The sequence below is a fragment of the Nerophis lumbriciformis genome, linkage group LG13, assembly GCF_033978685.3.
Source record: "Nerophis lumbriciformis linkage group LG13, RoL_Nlum_v2.1, whole genome shotgun sequence".
In the NCBI taxonomy this organism is placed as follows: Eukaryota; Metazoa; Chordata; class Actinopteri; order Syngnathiformes; family Syngnathidae; genus Nerophis; species Nerophis lumbriciformis.
Window position 1 is genome coordinate 15,631,004 of NC_084560.2, and position 21,864 is coordinate 15,652,867.

Here is a 21,864-nt window from a genome sequence, read left to right on the forward strand (position 1 = left end):
ACAAGAAAATATTGCAATATTACAGATACAGAAAGAATATGAGAAATTGTTCCCAATTTTATGAGAAAAAGTCGACACATTGTGAGGAAAAGACTGCTTTTACATCATGTATTTTTTGTTGTTGAATTTTTTTGTTTGTAATTGGTTTTTAATCTTCATTATTTACTTCAAGTTATTACAGTCTATATGCATATTTTTATTTTTTTTTAAATTAATTTTGGCCAAAGGGGGCGCATTTCAATTGGAGAGAATGCCAAGAGTGTGCAAAGCAGTTATCAGAGCAAAGGGTGGCTATTTTGAAGAAACTAGAATATAAACATGTATTCAGTTATTTCACCTTTTTTTGTTAAGTAAATAACTCCACATGTGTTCATTCATAGTTTTGATGTGACAATCTACAATGTAAATAGTCATGAAAATAAAGATTGAATGAGAAGGTGTGTCCAACCGTTTGGCCTGTACTGTATATGTTAAGTCATGTTAAGTTTATTAATAAAGCCATATCAATTCTATAAGAAAGCTTGTTGTGAAAAATGAGTTGGAATTTCACAAGAAAAAAGGTGACAATTTGACAAGAAAAACGTAGAATGCTGGCAGTATTATAATAAAAGTCATCATTTTACTCAACGCAAGTCAAAATGTTCTGAAGCCAAAAGAGACGGAATTCCCATTACTATTCGGTATTTGAATTGTTATTGGACTACTTTGGTAATGGATTGTGATGTATTCTTGACATTGTTATTGAAATGACTTCTCCTTGTCCCTCTGTTTTGTTGCAGATCCTTTTTGGAAAAGAACACAATATTGGACTTTTTGGCTATTCTCTGGCAGGGAACATGGACCTGGACAGCAACTCTTATCCCGACCTGGCTGTTGGCTCTCTGTCAGACTCAGCACTCGTTTACAGGTTTGTAGTTCCTCTCTTATGAGGCTGAATTCCTTCAAATGCCGGGTTTGCACGAGTCGTTAAAAAGCTTTAAAAGTCATCAATTGGATTTTGTAAAAAATGAAGGATGTAGATGTCATTAAATACGATGTCCAGATCGACATTAGAACATGGAATACAATTGATGGGAAGAAAATGGTTGGTCTGTTTTTTCTGCATTTCCGGGTTTTTTTGGAGGCCATTGGAGAACCTTTATTTACCCAACTGCAGAGAGTGCAAGGCTTATATTTAGGGTACAAAAAGTGCTTATTAAAAAGGAGCCCTGCTTGTTTGATCTGTTATCATTTTTTTATTTGACCTATTACAATAATATGTATAGTCATATATTTATGCATACAATAATTTTCATATTATCATATTCACTTCATGTCATATTAGGCTCCAGTGTTGCTGTTTTTAAGTTAGAGATTTTATCCAATCAGAATTCGGCTAGCTTGTCGCCAGCGCTGTGTGAATTCTGCCGGAGGCCTTCTGAATCAACATGAGCGGCGGCTGTGCGGTGTAAACGGACAAAGGACGTTCAGTTAACAGACAGTTGCGATCAGGTCACGAGTTGTTGACGGTAGCCCATCTAGGTAGCCTTATGTTGAACGTGTCTGTGATTGGATACTCACTTGTCACTCCCAAGTATCCAATCTTAAGAAAGATTCAAGATCGGCACAGTCCCACTAAGAGTAAACATACGTTACAAGGGGACAAGACGGGACCGCCAACGGGTCAGCCACTTACAGCGCTCCTTAAAAAAGGTGGGGAAAATGTGACATTGGGAAAGGGGGAAGAGTAAAAAAAGTATCAGTCTAAGGCTGGACCCTCGGGAGGGGTCCAGACTGAGTCCAAGGTAAAAACCTCACATAGCATAGCACACATAAACATGATACATGTAATCACAACAACTCGCAACATGGGGGGGGGGGGGGGGGGGGGGGGGGGGATTTGGGGCCCTGGAGGCCGGCTGCCGCTATAAAGCGCTACTCAGCCGTCCACAACCCCGAAGAGGAATTAAGCAGTGGTGAAGGCGTTGATTGGGGGAGGGGCGGGTGCGTGCATGTATGCCCAATTAACTTGGGTGAGATGTTGAAATGTTTTTGTGGACTGGGGCCGATCTCAAAGTTCGACACCAAGTGTTATTGAAAACAAAGAAGGTCAAAAGCGTCCATCGTTGAGGAGTCCTCAGGGGAGTTTTTCCAGAACAGCCTGTTCCTGATAGCGTCAAGGCCATTCGAGGGAGTCAAATCGTAGATTAAGAAGTTTTTTTCAAGCAGTCAAAACAATGACATTCCTCCTCTGTGTTTGTGCTGGTTCTCTCAAATTCAATTTAATTATTCCTTCTCAGCAAGCTTCTCTATGATGAGATCCATTTTGCGATTCGAATCAGAAATCGCCACAGTCTGTGTTCCCACAGCCTGTGTTCCCACAGCCTGACCCATATCCTTCCATTGCGATGAACAGCCGTTGGGCTCTTTGAGTGGCTGCCATCGCCTTCCGAATTTGACGATACACCAGAGCAATGCCCAGCCCAATCAGCAGGTGCCCCGCGATCACGGTTCCAAATAGGTAGATGTCTTCCACGTCCTCGATGGAAAGGACTGAGAGGCACATGATTCTCCATTTATCCCAGGAGTCTCTCACGTACCCCGCAGCAATGGTTTCATCCCGAACCTCTTTTCCTTGTCGAAAAGACTTTGTCAATTGCGTCGAGAGTCCAGCTGATCATATCCATGTTTGGTGTTTAGATTTGAGGACAGCGCAAAGAAAGAGGCTTCAAAAAAGTTCAGACAGGACAAGGACATGAAGAAACCAAGCAGGGAAGGAGGGAGCGGAGAAAAATGTGACCGCCCTCACCAGAGGCAAGACAGAAATAATTAAGTTGTGATTTACGAAAGCAGAAAGTAGCACCGGAGCCATACCCGGCCAGCGGAGAAATCAGCGGTACTCACTTTTTTAACCAACAAAGAAGCAGAGCAAAATGTTGATTAGGTGGCAGATATATATTTGCAAGGCCATTTTCAAGAAGGATATTTAAAGAGAGACTAGATCTTGTGAAACGAGGTCGGCCGACCCCGGAAACGAGTTAAGCTGTCGTTGAAATGGTTTGCCTGCCACTTCCACTCGACTCAACCAACTACGAGCGGTACCAATGGCTTACACGGCATCAAATGGCCGTTACAAATTGTAAGTTCAAATATATTTTTTCACATTCAACATGTTTTCTTACAATTATTTTAGTTTTGACAGTACCACGTCTGATGCGGGCTTATTGGTTTTTAAATGCGCCGAAAAATAGCCCGTTTTGTATACTAGTGACAAATTGATGTGCTTCAATGCTCAGTAGTGCGAAAGTTTCTGTATAGTATTGTTCAAGCCGTGGTCATGTGGTGACATAAATGATTGTATTTTGAGAGGTAGTTATTGAAGTCGGACTAAGTAGGATATCACTGAAGGCCTAGGTGGGAAACGCACGGCCCACCACTGGTACGTTGTAATTAATGTTGTACATTTATTTAGTTTTTTTGAGGAGTGAAATTCACTATAAGCTACTTCTTTTTTTTTTTTTTTTTTCAGGGCAAGACCAGTCATTAGTATCCACCGAAATGTCCAAATATCCCCTCGGGAGATTGACCTGACAATAAAGAACTGCGGAAACAACATTTGGTAAATATTCCAGCATTATGAGCATGTAATTATGATTAGTGATCATAAATCTATGTTCTGTCTGCAGCTTCACTGTAGATGCTTGCTTCAGCTACAAAGCAAACCCGACGTCCTACAATCCAAGACTGAGTAAGTAAATACGGTTATGACTTGTTTATATTATTTAAATATTTGTACTTATATTTCTATTTACTTGTAGATTTGAACCAAGCGTGTTGGGTTTTTCTTTTTTCCCTGTTGTTCCTTCCTCTTCTGCAGCTATCAGCTATTCTGTGGAGGCGGACGGAGACCACAGGAAACAAGGATTATTGTCCAGAGTGGTTTTCCTGAACAAATCCCACTCTGACACGGAACATCAGTTGAATGGTACCTTGGATCTGCGAGGGCAGAAACAGGAAACGTGCATCAAGATAAAAGCCAAGTTAAAGGTGAAATAAGTAATAAGTGCTTTACATAACATGGCTAAAATTATTAGACTTTAAAGTATGTAATAATCTGGCCAGAAATGATTCTGCAATCACAGTCAAAATTCTGTAGCCCTCTCCCCGTCTCCCTGACTGAGGTAGCCAGATACACAACCGAATCCAGCTCCATGGACTGGGCTACTCCAAGGAACTTCAAACTTCCACTGCCTCTCACTAGGTGCTGGGACCATAATAGCTGAATAGACAAGCGTTTTGTCAATAACAAATCTCTAACCAACATATTTTACACAGAAATTTGGATATTTCTAGGCAGAAGTATGTCATGCCTGCATACAATATCACAACAAATGGCAATCATATAGTTATGGTCAGTACTATCAGAAAACAAGGACTAAAACCAACGCTAGCAATGGTTACACTGGTGAAAATAAGCAGCCTCATGTACGCCCAAAACTAGGAGACATTTTACCAAGGTATGCCTATAGGCAACTGTTTCAAACGTTCCAGATTGCCATATAACTTGGTACATGTAGTCCATAATATGCAAAGGAATTATTTAATAATGTGATTTGGCTGTCTCCATACGTTTCACATTGCCATGACAGCCGTGCTAATGTTGGAATCCATTTCCTCAGCATATTGAGAAGGAAATAGGCACTGACACTACCCATATCCACATAGGTTGTATTTGTCGAAAATATATTTTGCCCTTTCAGTTGGATGACACATCAACAAACGGGCTAACGGGCATATATTTCCCCTGTTAGACTGTATGTCCATGTGTCATCGACCGGGCTTTGTTAGACAAGATCATTGACTGTATTGGACAATATAGTTTACATACGAAATGTCCATTTCCATTTATTACAAGTAATAAGAAAAGGTAAATGCCTGACTTACCGATCAAGGAGGAAATTAGCAAGTTTGGCGTCAGATGAAAAAAAATCTTCTCCGCCTTCAATCGTCTCCATCTTTCAAAAGGCATCCCCGATACCTATCCTAGTTTTTGTTCCTGGCTTTGTGAGAATCGTAACGAGGCCTTTTGGATGTACTAAGGTCTGACATGTTTAGTAACTTTACCAGTGGCAGTAGCCAGACAAAGATGGCGGTGCGTAACTGGCAACCTGGATGTGACACACTCACTGACTTTCTAATTGGTCAAACGGTGGAGGGCGGGGCATCAAAATTAAAACAATAACAAGATTTTGGGGCTGTAAATCTAATTTTGAAGTGAGCGTATCCCGGCTGAACTACTGTTATCACTTATAGAGGTATTGGAAAAGAAGATGATTTATTAATGCCTTTTGACATATCAGTTAATGATGACTTGACATGAACTTGTTACATATGGCTCCTTTAATTAATCATCAATCAGGGTTGAGATTGAACTTTTGATGTTAATGATCCATTTGAGCAAGACCTTTTTGGACATTTATTCCAAGTCCGTGGCTTGGGAAAAGCAGTTTGCTGTTCCAGCATGACTCTGACACAGTGCACAAAGCAGTGACCTATGACCTCACAGATGCCGCTGTGGATGAATGGGCAACAATTCCCACGGTCCCACGCTCAAATCCCTCTAAAATGTCTTCTCAGAAGAGTGAGAACGTTTATGACTACAAGGGGAAGAACCGACGAGTATCAAAAAATACAATACCATTTTTTTTAATTAGTGCTGTCAAATTATACATTTTCCTAATCAGATGAATCACACTTTTGAATCATGATTAATCGTGATTATTTATATAAAAACAACCTTCTAAACAAGTTTTTCAACATTAAAAGAGCACTCAAGACATGAAATAACACCTTTACACTCTTTTAATCACATATAGTAATTAGAGATGTCCGATAATATCGGCCTGCCGATATCATCGGCCGATAAATGCTTTATAATGTGATATCGGAAATTATCGGTATTCAAAAAGTAAAATGTATGACTTTTTAAAACGCCGCTGTGTACACGGACGTAGGTAGAAGTACAGAGCGCCAATAAACCTTAAAAGGCACTGCCTTTGCGTGCCGGCCCAGTCACATAATATCTACGGCTTTTCACACACACAAGTGAATGCAAGCATACTTGGTCAACAGCCATACAGGTCACACTGAGGGTGGCCGTATAAACAACTTTAACACTGTTACAAATATGCGCCACACTGTGAACCCACACCAAACAAGAATGGCAAACACATTTCGGGAGAACATCCGCACCGTAACACAACATAAACACAACAGAACAAATACCCAGAACCCCTTGCAGCACTAACTCTTCCGAGACGCTACAATATACACCCCCCGCTACCTCCTACTCCCCACCCCCACACCTCAATCCCGCCTACCTCAACCTCCTCATGCTCTCTCAGGGAGAGCATGTCCCAAATTCCAAGCTGCTGTTTTGAGGCATGTTAAAAAAAGAAAATGCACTTTGTGACTTCAATAATAAATATGACAGTGCCATGTTGGCATTTTTTTCATAACTCGAGTTGATTTATTTTGGAAAACCTTGTTACATTGTTTAATGCATCCAGCGGGGCATCACAACAAAATTAGGCATAATAAAGTGTTAATTCCACGACTGAATATATCGGTATCGGTTGATATCGGAATCTGTAATTAACAGTTGGACAATATCGGAATATCGGATATCGGCAAAAAAGCCATTATCGGACATCTCTAATAGTAACGCTACCTGAGGCTGAGCCAATCACTGGCCAAGATACTGAACAGTGCATTCTGATTGGTTTGGTCTCCTCTGGTGGCCAATACTACTGTAGTATTGATATTTTTAGTTAATTTTAGCATTGTTATGCTTGGCAATGCTAATTTAGGCCCCAAAATGTTTAGATTATGCTTTATTTTATTTTTTTAAAATATCCCCCAAAAATGTAACCAGACGCCGTTAAAGTAAAAGGAGCATGTGCGGTCAAAATAAATGGAGCAATTAGTCTAGCTGATACATAATAATGTGATACATTTTTTGTGATTAATCACATGTCTTAATTTGTTAAATTTGACAGCTCTAGTTTTTTTACACATAAAAATAATTATACTGAAAAAATAAAGAAAAATACAATTATATGTATATATTTTTGTATTTCTGTATGTTCGTACATTTTAATCTAGGTGTCCTAATTGCTTTGCATTTGTGAAAAGAAAACTCATTAAATCATTGAAAATGTATTTTATTTTTGGTAGTTCATTTAAAAAACCCTGAACAAAATTTAAAAAAAATATTTGAACAGTTATTTTATTTAAGTAGTTTAATTAAGAAACAACCTGAATAAAATAATACAATATTTAGAACATATTTACTTTCAGTAGATCAATTAAAAAAACAACCTGAATAAAATATTTAAAAAATATTTGATTTCAGTAGTTCAATTAAAAAAGTCTGAATAAAATAATAAAATATTTGACATATTTTATCGTGGAAGTTCATTTAAAAAACCCTGAACAAAATACAATATTTGAAGTTATTTTATTACAGTAGCTCAATCAAAAAACAATCTGAATAAAATACAATATTTAGACAATATTTGATTATAGTAGATCAATTAAAAAAACAACCTGAATAAAATAATAAAATACTTAAAAAAATATTTGATATTAGTTCAAGTAAAAAAGCATGAAAAGAATAATAAAATATTTGAAAGGGAATTTTATTTCAGTAGTTAAAATAAAAACAACCCGAATAAAATAAAATATTAAGAAAATTTTTGAGTTCAGTAGTTCAATTAAAAAAGCCTGAATAAAATAATAAAATATTTTAAATGTTATTTTATTGTGGTAGTTCGTTTAAAAAACCCTGAACAAAATAACATATTTGAACAGTTATTTTTTTTCAGTAGCTCAATTAAAAACAATCTGAATAAAATACAATATTTAGAAAATATTTGATTTCAGTAGATCAATTAAAAAAACAATCTGAATAAAATAATAAAATATTTAAAAAAATATTTGATTTCAGTACTTCAAGTAAAAAAGCCTAAATAAAATAATAAAATATTTTAAAGGGAATTTTATTTCAGTAGTTCAATTAAAAAAACAACCCCAATAACATAATACAATATTAAGAAAATATTTGAGTTCGGTAGTTTAATTAAAAAGGCCTGAATAAAATACAATATTTTAAATGTTATTTTATTGTGGCAGTTAGTTTAAAAAACCCTGAACAAAATAAAATATTTGAACAGATATTTTATTTCAGTAGCTCAATTAAAAACAATCTGAATAGAATAAAATATTTTGAAAATATTTGATTTCAGTAGATCAATTAAAAAAACAACCTGAATAAAATAATAAAATATCTAAAAAAATATTTGATATCAGTAGTTCAAGTAAAAAAGCCCGAATAAAATAAAATATTTGAAAGGGAATTTTATTTCGGTAGTTCAATTAAAAAAATCAACCCAAATAAAATAAGATATTAAGAAAATATTTGAGTTCAGTAAAAGTTATTTTATTTCAGTAGTTAAATTTAAAAGTATAACTCTTATATTTTATCGATTCACAAGACAAAGACTTGAATATTTCTACCCTGCATTTCTTAATAATAGAAACTAATAAAACACCCAAATGTTTTGTCCCAAAAATTGTCAAGAATGTGGATAAATTAAACTGCTGCTTCATACTCTGATCAGCAAATGAACTGCAAAAACTTCCTGAGCCTTTAGTTGCTCTCTAAGTCAGAATCAAACTCCTGAAATCAAATAACTTTTGAACAATATTCCACCTTATTGAGATGAAATTGCATATGTTTTCAATATTCCCAGGACAATATCAAGGACAAGATGCGAAGTGTTCCCATTGAGGTGTCTGCACAAATAGTTGGTACCAAGCGTCAGAAGTCAAAGAGTGGCCTCCCCCAGCTGATGCCCATCTTAGATTCTTCTCTGCCCAGTAAAGACGTCATTGAGGTAGAACAACCAGCCTGGGAATATTGTCGTCGTAACAGCCATTCATGCATGAATGTTTCTCCGCGTCTTCTAGGTGAATTTTGTAAAGGAGGGCTGTGGGAGTGATCACGTGTGTCGCAGTAACTTGAGGATGGACTACAAACTGATGTACAAGCAGAGCAATCAAGACATTTACTCGCCATTGCCAATGTGAGTAACAATAAAAGCATTCATGATCTAAAAGTATTACAATGCTCTTTTAAGCCAAACAAAAGTGTTGGCTCGACAAGGAAACAGTGCATAAAGAAATGATCAGTAGGTATCACATTTGTACATTTGGTAGTAATGGGAGTTTTGTCTCTTTTAAGGGAGTCTCATTTTCCCCCAATGTCTAATCCAGAGCTGCCAATTTTTTTAATTATTTTTTTTTAATGGGCATGAAGGCGCACCGTCACATCATGACATTGCTGGTTTTTTGAGCAGAGGAGCATATTCGGCAGTGCACACACACAGTACTTACAAGCAGACACAGTGTGTAGACAGAAAAGGGAGAATGGACGCGTTTTGGCTTAAAAACTACCGTATTTCCTTGAATTGCCGCCGGGTATATACAGTAGTATGCGCCTGCCTAGAATTATCGCCGGGTCAAACTCGTTTCGCAAAATAATTAGCGCATGCTTAGCATTACCGCTGGGTCAAACTCGTTTCGCAAAATATTATTTTTATTAGCGCATGCCTAGAATTTCCGCCGGGTCAAACTTGTCACGTCACGAGTGACACTTCACCTGTCATAATTTTCAAAATGGAGGAGGCTGATTTCAATCATTTAAAATCGCATAAAGGGAAGAAGATAAAGAGCTATTCAGTAGGATTTAAGGTCCAAGCTATTGAATATGTTAAAAAGAACAGTAAGCAGCTATGTTTTATTAATATACCGTAGCTGCGTGTGTCAAATATGAGTCATTAAATGACACCCGCCTCATGGTGGTAGAGGGCGCTAGTGATCCTTCTTGCGACTACTCGGCTGCAGAAGAAGTGACAACAAGCAGCAACAGTTAGCAGCGATCGTTTATTTTTTCCTCTCGCTTGCACTTTTAACATGGAGGATTACATATCTAAAATAAAACAGTTTTCTAAACTGGACTTTCAATCAAAGCAGGAGGTAATAATTAAAGGAAGATCTCCATAGAGACTTTTAAAACTGAAAAAAGATAAGGAAGACTTCTATAAACAAGTTATCGATGCTTTTGTTCAGAAGGAGCAGCGCATGGACTTCATTTATAAGTAAAGGTAAGACCATAATAACGTTTTTTTTATTAAATGTGCTTTTCATGATGGTATCCTTACATCACACTCAAATTTAAAAGCGCAGGCCTAAATTTACCGCATGCCTTTGGTAAGCGCCAGAGTGAGAAGAGGTTTTAAATTAATTACCGCCCCGGCGCTAATTCAAGGAAATACGGTAACAATAAAAGGTGAAGTCTCAGAAAGAGGTGCTTTGAGTTATGGCTCGCTAGCTAGCAGCTAGCGTCCAGATTCAAATGCAGAGAATAATTTCGCCACACCCAGTGTGTGTGTGACAATCATTGGTACTTTAACTTTATCCATCAATTTGTACGTACAAAAATCAAATAACCAAATGCAAAGGCAATAATATAATGAGGCGATTATACTTTTATATTCTTACATTCATTGTTACAAGCGGCCCTCTGAGGGCAGCCATGACTGCCATGTGGCCCTCCATGAAAACAAGTTCCACACCCCTAGTCTAGTGGGTTGTGAAAGTGTCGACATGTTGGTTGTTCCATATGAAAAAATGTCACATGTTGGCGTGTTGACCCCAAAGTTAGTGCTTGTCGTTGCCGTGTGTCCACAGCAGGAACAATGTTCCCGTCTTCCATCTGAAGTACGAGAGGAAGGACTTGGCTGTGCGGCTGACCATCAGCAACATGAAGGGCGACGACGCCTACGAGGCCAAGCTGTTGGGCTCCTTCCCGCAGGCGCTCTCTTACTCGGGAGTTCGTTCACATCGAGCCGTGGTAACGCAGAGATGTCATTCTAAATCTACTTTTATATCTTTTCTTTGTCCAATTCCCATAAATATGACCTTGACTTCACTGTATATATAAATGATGTCCAGCAAAATGTAGGGCTCTCGAGCAATAAAATGCATTAACCATCTTTATTTTTACAAATTAGTTTCACTATTAGGTCCTTTTCTGTATTAAAGGCTTAGTGGCCACATGCGTGAACAGCACCTTTTAGCTCTTATTTCCAAAATTGTGTACACTACTGAATTGGAGGTCTTATGGCCGCTTATGTGGACACTTATACTGCCATCTGGTGGTGTCAGAAGAGTACAACATACAATGGAATTTGGAGAAAAAAAGTGTAAAAGTAAGAATTAACATGTCACTAAACATGAAGTACACGTTTGTGTACATATGGACAAAGTACATCATATCAAAAGATGATTCTTAGTTTTTATTCTAATTAGGTTCCAATAAGCCCAAATAGCAAAGAGAAGTAAAAAAACATGTAAACAGCTTGAGCCTTAAAAGGTTAGAAATACACACATTATAGTTAATAATAATTAAAAATGACAAAATGTGGACTTTTAACCATGTTTTCTTATAGTTGCTTGTAATAACGAGTATCAGTTAATCATTATGATGATTTATTCAAAGTTCCTATAACTTTTTTTACATTTACAAAAATCACACAGGATGTTAAACAAGCTATTCAAAGAAAAAGAGCAAACCCAAAGCCTTACAATACTTAGGGTAGACGTTAAGAAAACATACCAGTAGACATTCAACTTCAATGCTTATCAAATACAATACTAAAAAAAGGAAAAGCAAATTATATAATTATCTTAATATGTCCACTCATAAAATAAAATAAACACACAAAGCTTGATTCAGTTAATTTAAAATTGTATCTATTACTTATTTTTAGAGATGCCGATGCCGATAAATGCGTTAAAATGTAATATCGGAAATTATCAGTGTCGTTTTTTGTTTTTTTATTATCGGTATCGTTTATTTTATTTTTTTTATTAAATCAACATAAAAAACACAAGATACACTTACAATTAGTGCACCAACCCAAAAAACCTCCCTCCCCCATTTACACTCATTCACACAAAAGGGTTGTTTCTTTCTGTTATTAATATTCTGGTTCCTACATTATATATCAATATATATCAATACAGTCTGCAAGGGATACAGTCCGTAAGCACACATGATTGTGCGTGCTGCTGGTCCACTAATAGTACTAACCTTTAACAGTTAATTTTACTCATTTTCATTAATTACTAGTTTCTATGTAACTGTTTTATATTGTTTTACTTTCTTTATTCAAGAAAACATTTTTTATTTATTTATCCTATTTTATAAACATTTTTAAAAAGTACCTTATCTTCACCATACCTGGTTGTACAAATTAGGCATAATAATGTGTTAATTCCACGACTGTATATATTGGTTGATATCGGTATCGATAATTAAAGAGTTGGACAATATCGGCAAAAAGCCATTATCGGACATCCCTACTTATTTTCTAAATTATTACGGTCGCCCCTCGCCACATTGAGCTTCACTCTTTGGTGGATGTATTTTTGGCTTAAGGCATCAAGGGTAAACATGTCTAAATGAAATAGAAATATCAATTCTAGTCATATTGGCCATGGATGAGACAGTGGCTCCTAAAGTCATGACTGTATATGTTTTATTTTCTATTATATGTCTAATATGTTGGATCAAAAGAAAGTAAAAGTGATGACGTGAGTGTCATTTCATGTCGAGATGGCTCTCATAATGTTATAGACTAGATTTGAAAAGTTATAAAAAGCATTTTTTTACGCTGTAGCTACAAAAATACTCAGTTTATAGCTACTAATTAACTTACCACAGTCAGTCCCTGCACTAATGAACAGCGATAAACAAGAGACGACTGTATTATACATTGTCCTTAATAACACCTATTAACTGCCTCTTAAAAAGTGTCTATTTTAATGTTACTAATAAAGCAATTCATATTTCTACTTTTCCTGTAGATGGACAAACAGATCCTTTGTGTAGCCAATCAAAATGGCTCTCAGGCCGACTGCGAGCTCGGCAACCCCTTTAAGCAGGACTCTGAGGTACCTGTGATCGCATTCTTCTTGATCTTTTTGAGCTATAGTTCACCTTTGATGCTTCTTTTTCTACTCAAAAGGTGACATTTTACATCATCCTGAGTACTGTGGCAGTGACCATGGACACAACACAGATTGACATCGACCTGCAGCTCCAAACGTAAATAACACTTGCCTTGTTTACAACTCATACTTGCTGGAATTACTACTAATAAGTCATCAGGGGTTCCCCCTACATCAGAGCTGGGCAAATATTTGGACTCGGGGGCCACATTGAGGGAAAAAAATGTGTATAAATGATATATACTGTAAAAATCTGCTGTACAGTATGTGTGTTTGGCTCCCTTTTTTTCCAGGAACACTAATTCCAAAAGTCACAATGTCCCATAGAGTTCTAAAAAAGTTATGACAGACCACCTCAAAAAAACGGAATGGAATTTTACAGTTTTTTACTGAATGGGACACCCAAAATGTACATGAAAATAAGGAAAGTGGGATTTACAATATTAACTATGAACAATAAAACACTGAATATTAACAACATATGAACATGTTTTACTTCTCAGACCAGCTCCTCCGAAGTTGTGTATCTTTTACAATCAAGCAAAACACAACAAAAATGTAGCAAACAGCAAAATATGAATGCAATGGGTTATAAACACCTACAATATGATATATTATCACTTTTATGCAGAAATTTGTCGTAAAAATGTGCTTCCGCATCTGTTCCTGACACAGGTGTTTGTTCTGAAAACAAGCCCCGCCCACTCTGCTTTGTTCCTGGTCTGAGCTGCTGTGACCTAGATGACCCTAATAACTCCTAGAACACTCAAAAGTGCAGATTTCAACCTAAGTTAAAGTAAAAGTACCAATGATAGTCACACACACACAACCTAGGTGTGGTGAAATTTGTCCTCTGCATTTGACCCATCACCCTTGTTCACCCCCTGGGAGGTGAGGGGAGCAGTGAGCAGCAATGGTGGCCGCGCCTGGGAATCATTTTTGGTAATTTAACCCCCAATTCCAACCCTTGATGCTGAGTGCCAAGCAGGGAGGTAATGGCTCCCATTTGTATAGTCTTTGGTATGACTCGGTCGGGGTTTGAACTCACGACTTACCCATCTCAGGGTGGACACTCTAACCACTAGGCCACTGAGTAGGCTGACCCTTGAAATACTTTCTATAGTTCTTACCAATGTTCCCTCTAATTTTTCATGTGTGTGAGCAAACGCAAAAACTCACTGAGCATTCAGTGGAGCCCATGTGAGCAACATCAGACGTGCACACTGTGGCCACACCAGCAGCACACCTGTCCCAAACCTGACGAAATAACAAGTTCAATCTCCATCCATTTTCTACCGCTTGTCCCTTACGGGGTCGCGGGGGGTGCCGGAGCCTATCTCAGCTGCATTCGGGCGGAAGGCGGCGTACACCCTGGACAAGTCACCACCTCATTGCATGGCCAACACAGATAGACAGACAACATTCTCTTATTATTCGAATCAAATGACAGCAGTCATTTCCATTTCTAATATAAGTGTTTAGGCCCACTTACAATGACAATAACAAAAAATATTGTTTTTCATGAACTGTGTACTTGTATTGTTTGTCTGGGTGGAGGTCCTGCTTTGGAAATAATTTGTACCCCTTTCAGACATTGCATTTAGTTCCCATTAAAACATTCACATGTTGCACAATGAGATGTAAGCAGGGGATCATGTGTACATTCCTGCAACTTCCTGTTTGTAAAAAATATATTTTTATTAGTATTTATTTAATATACTAACAGCATTTCATGATTAATATGTATAAATGAAGATTCCTAATAAATGACACTAGAATAAGCACACATTTGATTGGTAAATCATAGTGTAACGACCTGGAATGACACTTTTTGGAGTTGTCCGACTTTTTGTGTGGCTATAAACGCATCACTGGCTAAGTGCCATATGTGCATGTGTTGGCGCAAGTGAGAAAGAGCGAGCGGCTGCTGTTGATATAACAAAGTTGCTTTTGGTCTGGTTTGTACTGCAGAAAATTACCAGTTTTGCTAGATATCATTTTTTTAACTAATGTTTTGGTGATGTGTTTATGGCCGACAATAAAGAGTTTTGCTCAGTAAAGTAATCGATGGAATTCATGTCCTCAAAGCGTCTCGACAGACGTTACAATATTTGAACAATGATGACGAAAACTGTTTTCTCTGTTGTGTCCGTGTGTCGAAAATTGTTATGCGCTTAGTTTTTTATTTGATTTTGTGCGTGGCATAGATTTGCCGTGCGCAGAGGACGCTTGAGCAGTGCGCAATTGCACAGGCGCGCACCTTGGAGGGAACGTTGGTTCTTACGGTCATTTAAAAACATCACTGCACATCATAATGGCGGAGACAGTTTTGATGTTAAAGGTCTAAAAAAATGATGTAGAACGTCCAGGGGGCCAGATTGAAAATCATAACGGGCCCTATTTTGCACAGCTCTGCCCTACATGTAAGTGATTGTGGAGCCCACTGCAAAATAAAAGCCGCCACACCTATAAATGACTAAACAGGATGTTGTGATGACGTAAGCAATACGCAGGAGATTGTCTGGAGGGAGGCAGCATTTGTGTCATGTGGACGTACTTCAATATATCTGACATCTTCCCGCGGACAGCAATCGACAAAATGTGCAATCAGCAAATATAAAGAGGAGCGTGGCGTTCTTTCAAGGAGAGAACGTGCAGTTGGAGAAACAAAAAGCAAGTGTGACAGTCGCTGTTCATCATGGACATCGAGGGACAGAAGTAATGAGTCTCTAAACAGGAGTACAGTCCCTAATAACAACAGACAAAGACGCTAACTTTGTGTTCCTAGTCACGTTTAATAAAGATAAAGTCACTAATAGGATTGGGGAAGTCTTTAGAAACGTGACAAATTCTCAACAAAGTACAGCCTGTGTTACATTGTACAATAAGCAGCAACCATTGAACAATAAAGAGAAACGATGTAAGAAAAAATATATCTTAATACGAATTAATAATAACAGATTTGTGTTTAAATGTATGTGTAAATTTGTTTAGCCATTTTAAAACTATATATATATATATATATATATATATATATATATATACATACACACACACACACATACATATTTATGTATCATCACAGATTATGCAAATTATATGATGTCATATTGACCACATCCCTAGCCACGCCCACACCACTCCAGGTATATTGGCCATATGGCGGGTAGCATAGGTATATTTACTCAGTACTACTTCTTACTAATACATCATATTTACTTACTACTTATTAATAAGTCATACTTACTATTAAAGTCATTTTTACATACTACTAATTACTTATACGTCATACTTACTACTAAAGCATCTTTATTTACTACTACTTACTATTTATAAGTTATACTTACTACTACTTATTACTACTAATAATAAGTCATACCTACTACTAATGTCATATTCAGTTACTACTACTTATTACTAAGTCATACTTACTACTACGTAATACTAATAAGTTATGCTTACTACTACTACTAATTACTACAAATAAGTCCTACTAACTAATAAGTCATACTTACTACTAAAGTCATATTTAATTACTACTACTTATTACTAAGTCATACTTACTGCTACTTATTATTAATAAGTCATACTTACTATTAAAGTCATTTTACATAGTACTACTTATTACGTATAAGTCATACTTACTACTAAATTCATATTTATTTACTAGTACTTACTATTTCTAAGTCATACTTACTATGTAATACTAATAAGTTATACTTACTACTACTACTAATTACAACTAATAAGTCCTACTTACTACTACTTACTAATAATAAGTCTTATTTACTACTAAAGTCATATTTAGTTACTACTACTTATTACTAAGTCATACTTACTGCTACTTATTAATAAGTCATACTTACTATTAAAGTAATTTTTACATACTACTAATTACATATAAGTCATACTTACTACTAAATTCATATTTACTAGTACTTACTATTTATAAGTCATACTTACTACTACTACTAATTACTAAGTCATACTTACTACTTACTAATAATAAGTCAAACGTACTACTAAAGTCATATTCAGTTACTACTACTCATTACTAAGTCATACTTACTACTACATAATACTAATAAGTTATACTTACTACTACCACTTATTACTAAGTCATACTACTACGTAATACTAATAAGTTATACTTACTACTACTAAGTCATACTTACTACTACTTACTAATAATAAGTCAAACTTACTACTAAAGTCATATTCAGTTACTGCTACTCATTACTAAGTCATACTTACAACTACGTAATACTAATAGGTTATACTTACTACTACTACTACTACTAATTACTAAGTCATACTTACTGCTACTTATTAATAAGTCATACTTACTATTAAAGTAATTTTTACATACTACTAATTACATGTAAGTCATACTTACTACTAAATTCATATTTACTAGTACTTACTATTTATAAGTCATACTTACTACTACGTAATAACTTATACTTACTACTATTACTACTAATTACTAAGTCGTACTTACTACTACTTACTAATAATAAGTCAAACGTACTACTAAAGTCATATTCAGTTACTACTACTCATTACTAAATCATACTACTACATAATACTAATAAGTTATACTTACTACTACTACTACTTATTACTAAGTCATACTACTACGTAATACTAATAAGTCATACTTACTACTACTACTATGTAATACTAAGTCATACTTACTACTACGTAATACTAATAAGTTATACTTACTACTACTAAGTCATACTTACTACTACTTACTAATAAGTCAAACTTACTAAAGTCATATTCAGTTACTGCTACTCATTACTAAGTCATACTTACTACTATGTAATACAAATAAGTTATACTTACTACTACTACTTATTACTAAGTCATACTTACTGCTACTTACTATTAATAAGTCATACTTACTTAAAGTCATATTTACTAACTTCTACTTACTAATAAGTCATGCTTACTACCATTTACTATTAATAAGTCCTACTTACAACTACTACTTACTCCACATAACACTTATTTACCACTAGTCATATTTACTTATTACTAATAAGTCATATTTACTTACTACTACTTACTATTGATGAGTCACTTACTATTGATAAGTCATATTTACTCACCACTAGGTGCTAAGGTAATAAGTCATACTAACTTGTGGTCTTCTTGCCGGTCAGAACCAGTGTACAAGAACTTCCAGTCCAAGTGCGAGTCAAAGCCAAAGTGATGATCGAGCTGCCACTGTCCATCACTGGGTAAGTTTCCTGTGGGACTGCCAGAACCTACACAAGTGAGAAGAAATGCATGTGACATAGTTTGTGTCCTCTCCATCAGAGAAGCCAGTCCTCATCGTGTTTCATTCAGAGGTGTGGTGAGAGGAGAGAGCGCCATGAAGAGCGAAGAAGATGTTGGCAGTTTGGTCAATTACACATTCAGGGTAGGATGACTCGGTACAATACTCATTCTCAACTCAATTACAGTATATTGTATTTTTAAAGATAATTTACTGTGTGTTTGAAAATTGTATTGACTTATTTTAAGTAAAAAAATAACCTTATAGTGAAATTTTTTTTTTTTTATTGATATCCAGCATCAGACATTCCTATCCATGACATCATATTCACATACATCTGTTGTCTGCCCTAAATGTCAAAATATTTTTTGTTTATATCCCAACCATACCACCCCCCACCCCAAAAAAAGAGAAACAGCAAAAAAACTAAGTAGTATCTACAAATACATCAATTAAATAAACAAAAAAGAAATACATTAATAATAATAATCAGAAATAACATAAAATAATACACACACACACACACACACACAGTAATCTTTTTTTTTTAAGCAGTACAATCACTAATTCGAAAAATTAAAGGCAGGCTTATGAGGCGTGACATAATTGACCCAGTTTTCGCAGTATGAAGTAAATTTCTCCAATTTAACAATGAATAAAGGCAGTTATCTTCTCCATTGTATATTGTGATTTAGTGAAATCTAATTCAAGATGAACAAATCCTAGCACTTGATAACAGGTCATACAGCAGTATGCTACAACTCGCAACTTTATCTGGCCTCGCGGTGGGTTATTTTTGCAGTCGTACTGACTGAGTCATCAACGTTTGGCATTCTGTGTTTGGTCACATAATACAGGCTAGTTAGTTATGTGCAATGTTCGACCATACGATTACCAAAATATTATACGAAATTTTAATTGAGATTATTTTTTAAAGAAGTTATAGTGGTACAGGTGTATTGTTGCTGGGACTACACACTAATTATTAAACTGACTCTCTTAAAGGGGAACTGCACTTTTTTTTCGCCTATCGTTCACTATCACAGTCATTATGAAATAAATTTGTATGCATTCTCACGCGTAAATAAACATCCATAATTTTCATTTTTCTTTTTATTCCTTTCATGAAAAAGCATATATACAAGCCACGTACAGTTGACACTTTCATTGGTTTTTGTTTCTTATACATTTCCATGATCAGAAAGGAGCAGATGGAAGAATAATATATTTATCTGCCAACCTTTTTTTTAACACAAATTATTTTACATGACTTTATCACTGTTCCCTCCACCAATACCCCAACTCCAACATACATTTTCATTTTCCTTTAAGCATTTTCACAATGACACGTCCAATCAAAATCAAAAATCAGTTAGATATAATTCCAGTTGTCTCTTTTTAAATTCAAAGATACTCTTGCAACTTTTTTTTTAAGTCTTTCTTTAGAGAATCACACCTAGTGTGTGTGTGACAATCATTGGTACTTTAACTTTAACTTTTAATGACAGCAGACCTTGTACAGCACCGGTTAGGGATGTTTTATTATGTTTGTTGGCTCTCATGAAGTCTGCAGTGAGATTTAATTAGTTATATTGTTGACAAGAAAGCCAATGTTTTGATGCATTTTTTAAATTAATGCTTAAAATGAGCTAAATACATAAATATTAAATGTTATTATAAATGTGCCTGTTACTACATTACAGATATACATACAGCATGTATAAAACACCTTTTTGGTGGTGTTTGGATGTTTTAAAACGCCTTTATAGGCAGAATAGAGCGACTCCCGTTGGCTCCATTGTAAGTGGACTTCTGAACGCAATTATTTACTATTTAGAATGCATCATACATACATACATACATACATACATACATATATATATATATATAGTACAGGCCAAAAGTTTGCTCACACCTTCTCATTCAATGTGTTTCTTTATTTTCATGACTATTTACATTGTCATATCAAAACTATGAATGAACACATGTGGAGTTACGTACTTAACAAAAAAAGGTGAAATAACTGAAAACATGTTTTGTATTCTAGTGTCTTCAAAAAAGTCACCCTTTGCTCCGATCACTGCTTTGCACACTCATGGTATTCTCTCCATGAGCTTCAAGAGGTAGTCACCTGAAATGGTTTTCACTTCACAGGTGTCATAGTTTTGATGCCTTCAGTGACAATCTACAATGTAAATAGTCATGAAAATAAAGAAAACGCATTGAAATGAGAAGGTGTGTCCAAACTTTTGGCCTGTACTGTACGTACGTACGTACGTACGTACGTACATACATACACATTTTTTTTTTTTTTCTTCAATTTGTTGCACTTTTATTATGTCATTATTTTTACTTTTTATTCAAACCATTTTACCGTATATATATATATATATATATATATATATATATATATATATATATATATATAAAACTGTAAAATGGTTCGAATAAAAAGTAAAAATAATGACATAATAAAAGTGCGACACATTGAAAAAAATATATATTTTATATATATATATATATATATATATATATATATGTCTTAATAAGGTTATCCAAAAAATAGTGCTCGATACCGTAGTAGAGCGCAATATATGTATGTGTGGGGAAAAAAATCACAAGACTATTTCACCTCTACAGGCCTGTTTCATGAGGGGGGTACCCTCAATCGTCAGGAGATTTTAATGGGAGCATTCGCATACCATGGTTTATATAGGGCACAGAGTGGGTGGGTACAGGCTGGCCTAGGGGCGTGGTGATTGGTTCATGTGTTACCTAGGAGGTGTTTCCGTCTATGGCGGCATGTTACAATTTCGCTGCGCTTGTTGAGGGATGACAGGTCTGGACGGTAGATAATAAACAGTTTCTCTTTCAAGCATAGGTTGCATCTTTTATTACCACTATTGTAAGGTGTGCTGGATGCAAGAATTTGCCATGTTATTGAATATTCAACATTATTGTCTTTGAGGTCCCAAATGTGTTTGCTGAGTTCTGTGGTATTTCGCAGGTTTTTGTTCCTGAAAGAAGCCTTGTGGTTGTTCCATCTGGTTTTGAATTCACCCTCGGTTAATCCTACATATGTGTCGGATGTGTTAATGTCCTTGCGTATTACCTTAGATTGGTAGACAACTGATGTTTGTAAGCATCCCCCGTTGAGGGGGCAATCAGGTTTCTTTCGACAGTTACATGCTTTGTTGGTTTTGGAGTCGTTCTGACTGGGGGTCGACGGCTCATTTGCAATTGTTTTGTTGTGGTTTGAGATGATTTGTCGTATATTGTTCATGCAGCTGTAGCTCAATTTGATGTTGTTCTTGTTGAATACTTTTCTTAGGTTGTTGTCTTTGGGAAAGTGTTTGTCAATCAGGTTGAGGAATTTGTGTCCAATGTTCGTTGAGACGTTTTTGCTGTATGGGGGGTTGTACCAGATGATGCCGTTTCGTTTTCTGTTCTTTTTTGGCTGG

The 21,864-nt window shown here is 35.8% G+C and overlaps 1 protein-coding gene across 2 annotated transcripts in view; it reads left to right on the forward strand.

Annotated features, from left to right (window-relative positions):
* The window catches only part of itga6a (integrin, alpha 6a), a 94,932-nt gene that overhangs the window by 55,566 nt on the left and 17,502 nt on the right, over nucleotides 1-21,864 (forward strand). For both annotated transcript variants that reach the window (XM_061971622.2, XM_061971621.2), the window contains exons 9-19: nucleotides 780-907; nucleotides 3,509-3,598; nucleotides 3,666-3,727; nucleotides 3,857-4,026; nucleotides 8,793-8,936; nucleotides 9,010-9,125; nucleotides 10,792-10,954; nucleotides 12,973-13,059; nucleotides 13,134-13,213; nucleotides 18,288-18,365; nucleotides 18,445-18,547. In XM_061971622.2, coding sequence (XP_061827606.2) covers nucleotides 780-907; nucleotides 3,509-3,598; nucleotides 3,666-3,727; nucleotides 3,857-4,026; nucleotides 8,793-8,936; nucleotides 9,010-9,125; nucleotides 10,792-10,954; nucleotides 12,973-13,059; nucleotides 13,134-13,213; nucleotides 18,288-18,365; nucleotides 18,445-18,547 — 1,221 coding nt within the window. The remainder of the gene's footprint in view (nucleotides 1-779; nucleotides 908-3,508; nucleotides 3,599-3,665; nucleotides 3,728-3,856; nucleotides 4,027-8,792; nucleotides 8,937-9,009; nucleotides 9,126-10,791; nucleotides 10,955-12,972; nucleotides 13,060-13,133; nucleotides 13,214-18,287; nucleotides 18,366-18,444; nucleotides 18,548-21,864) is intronic.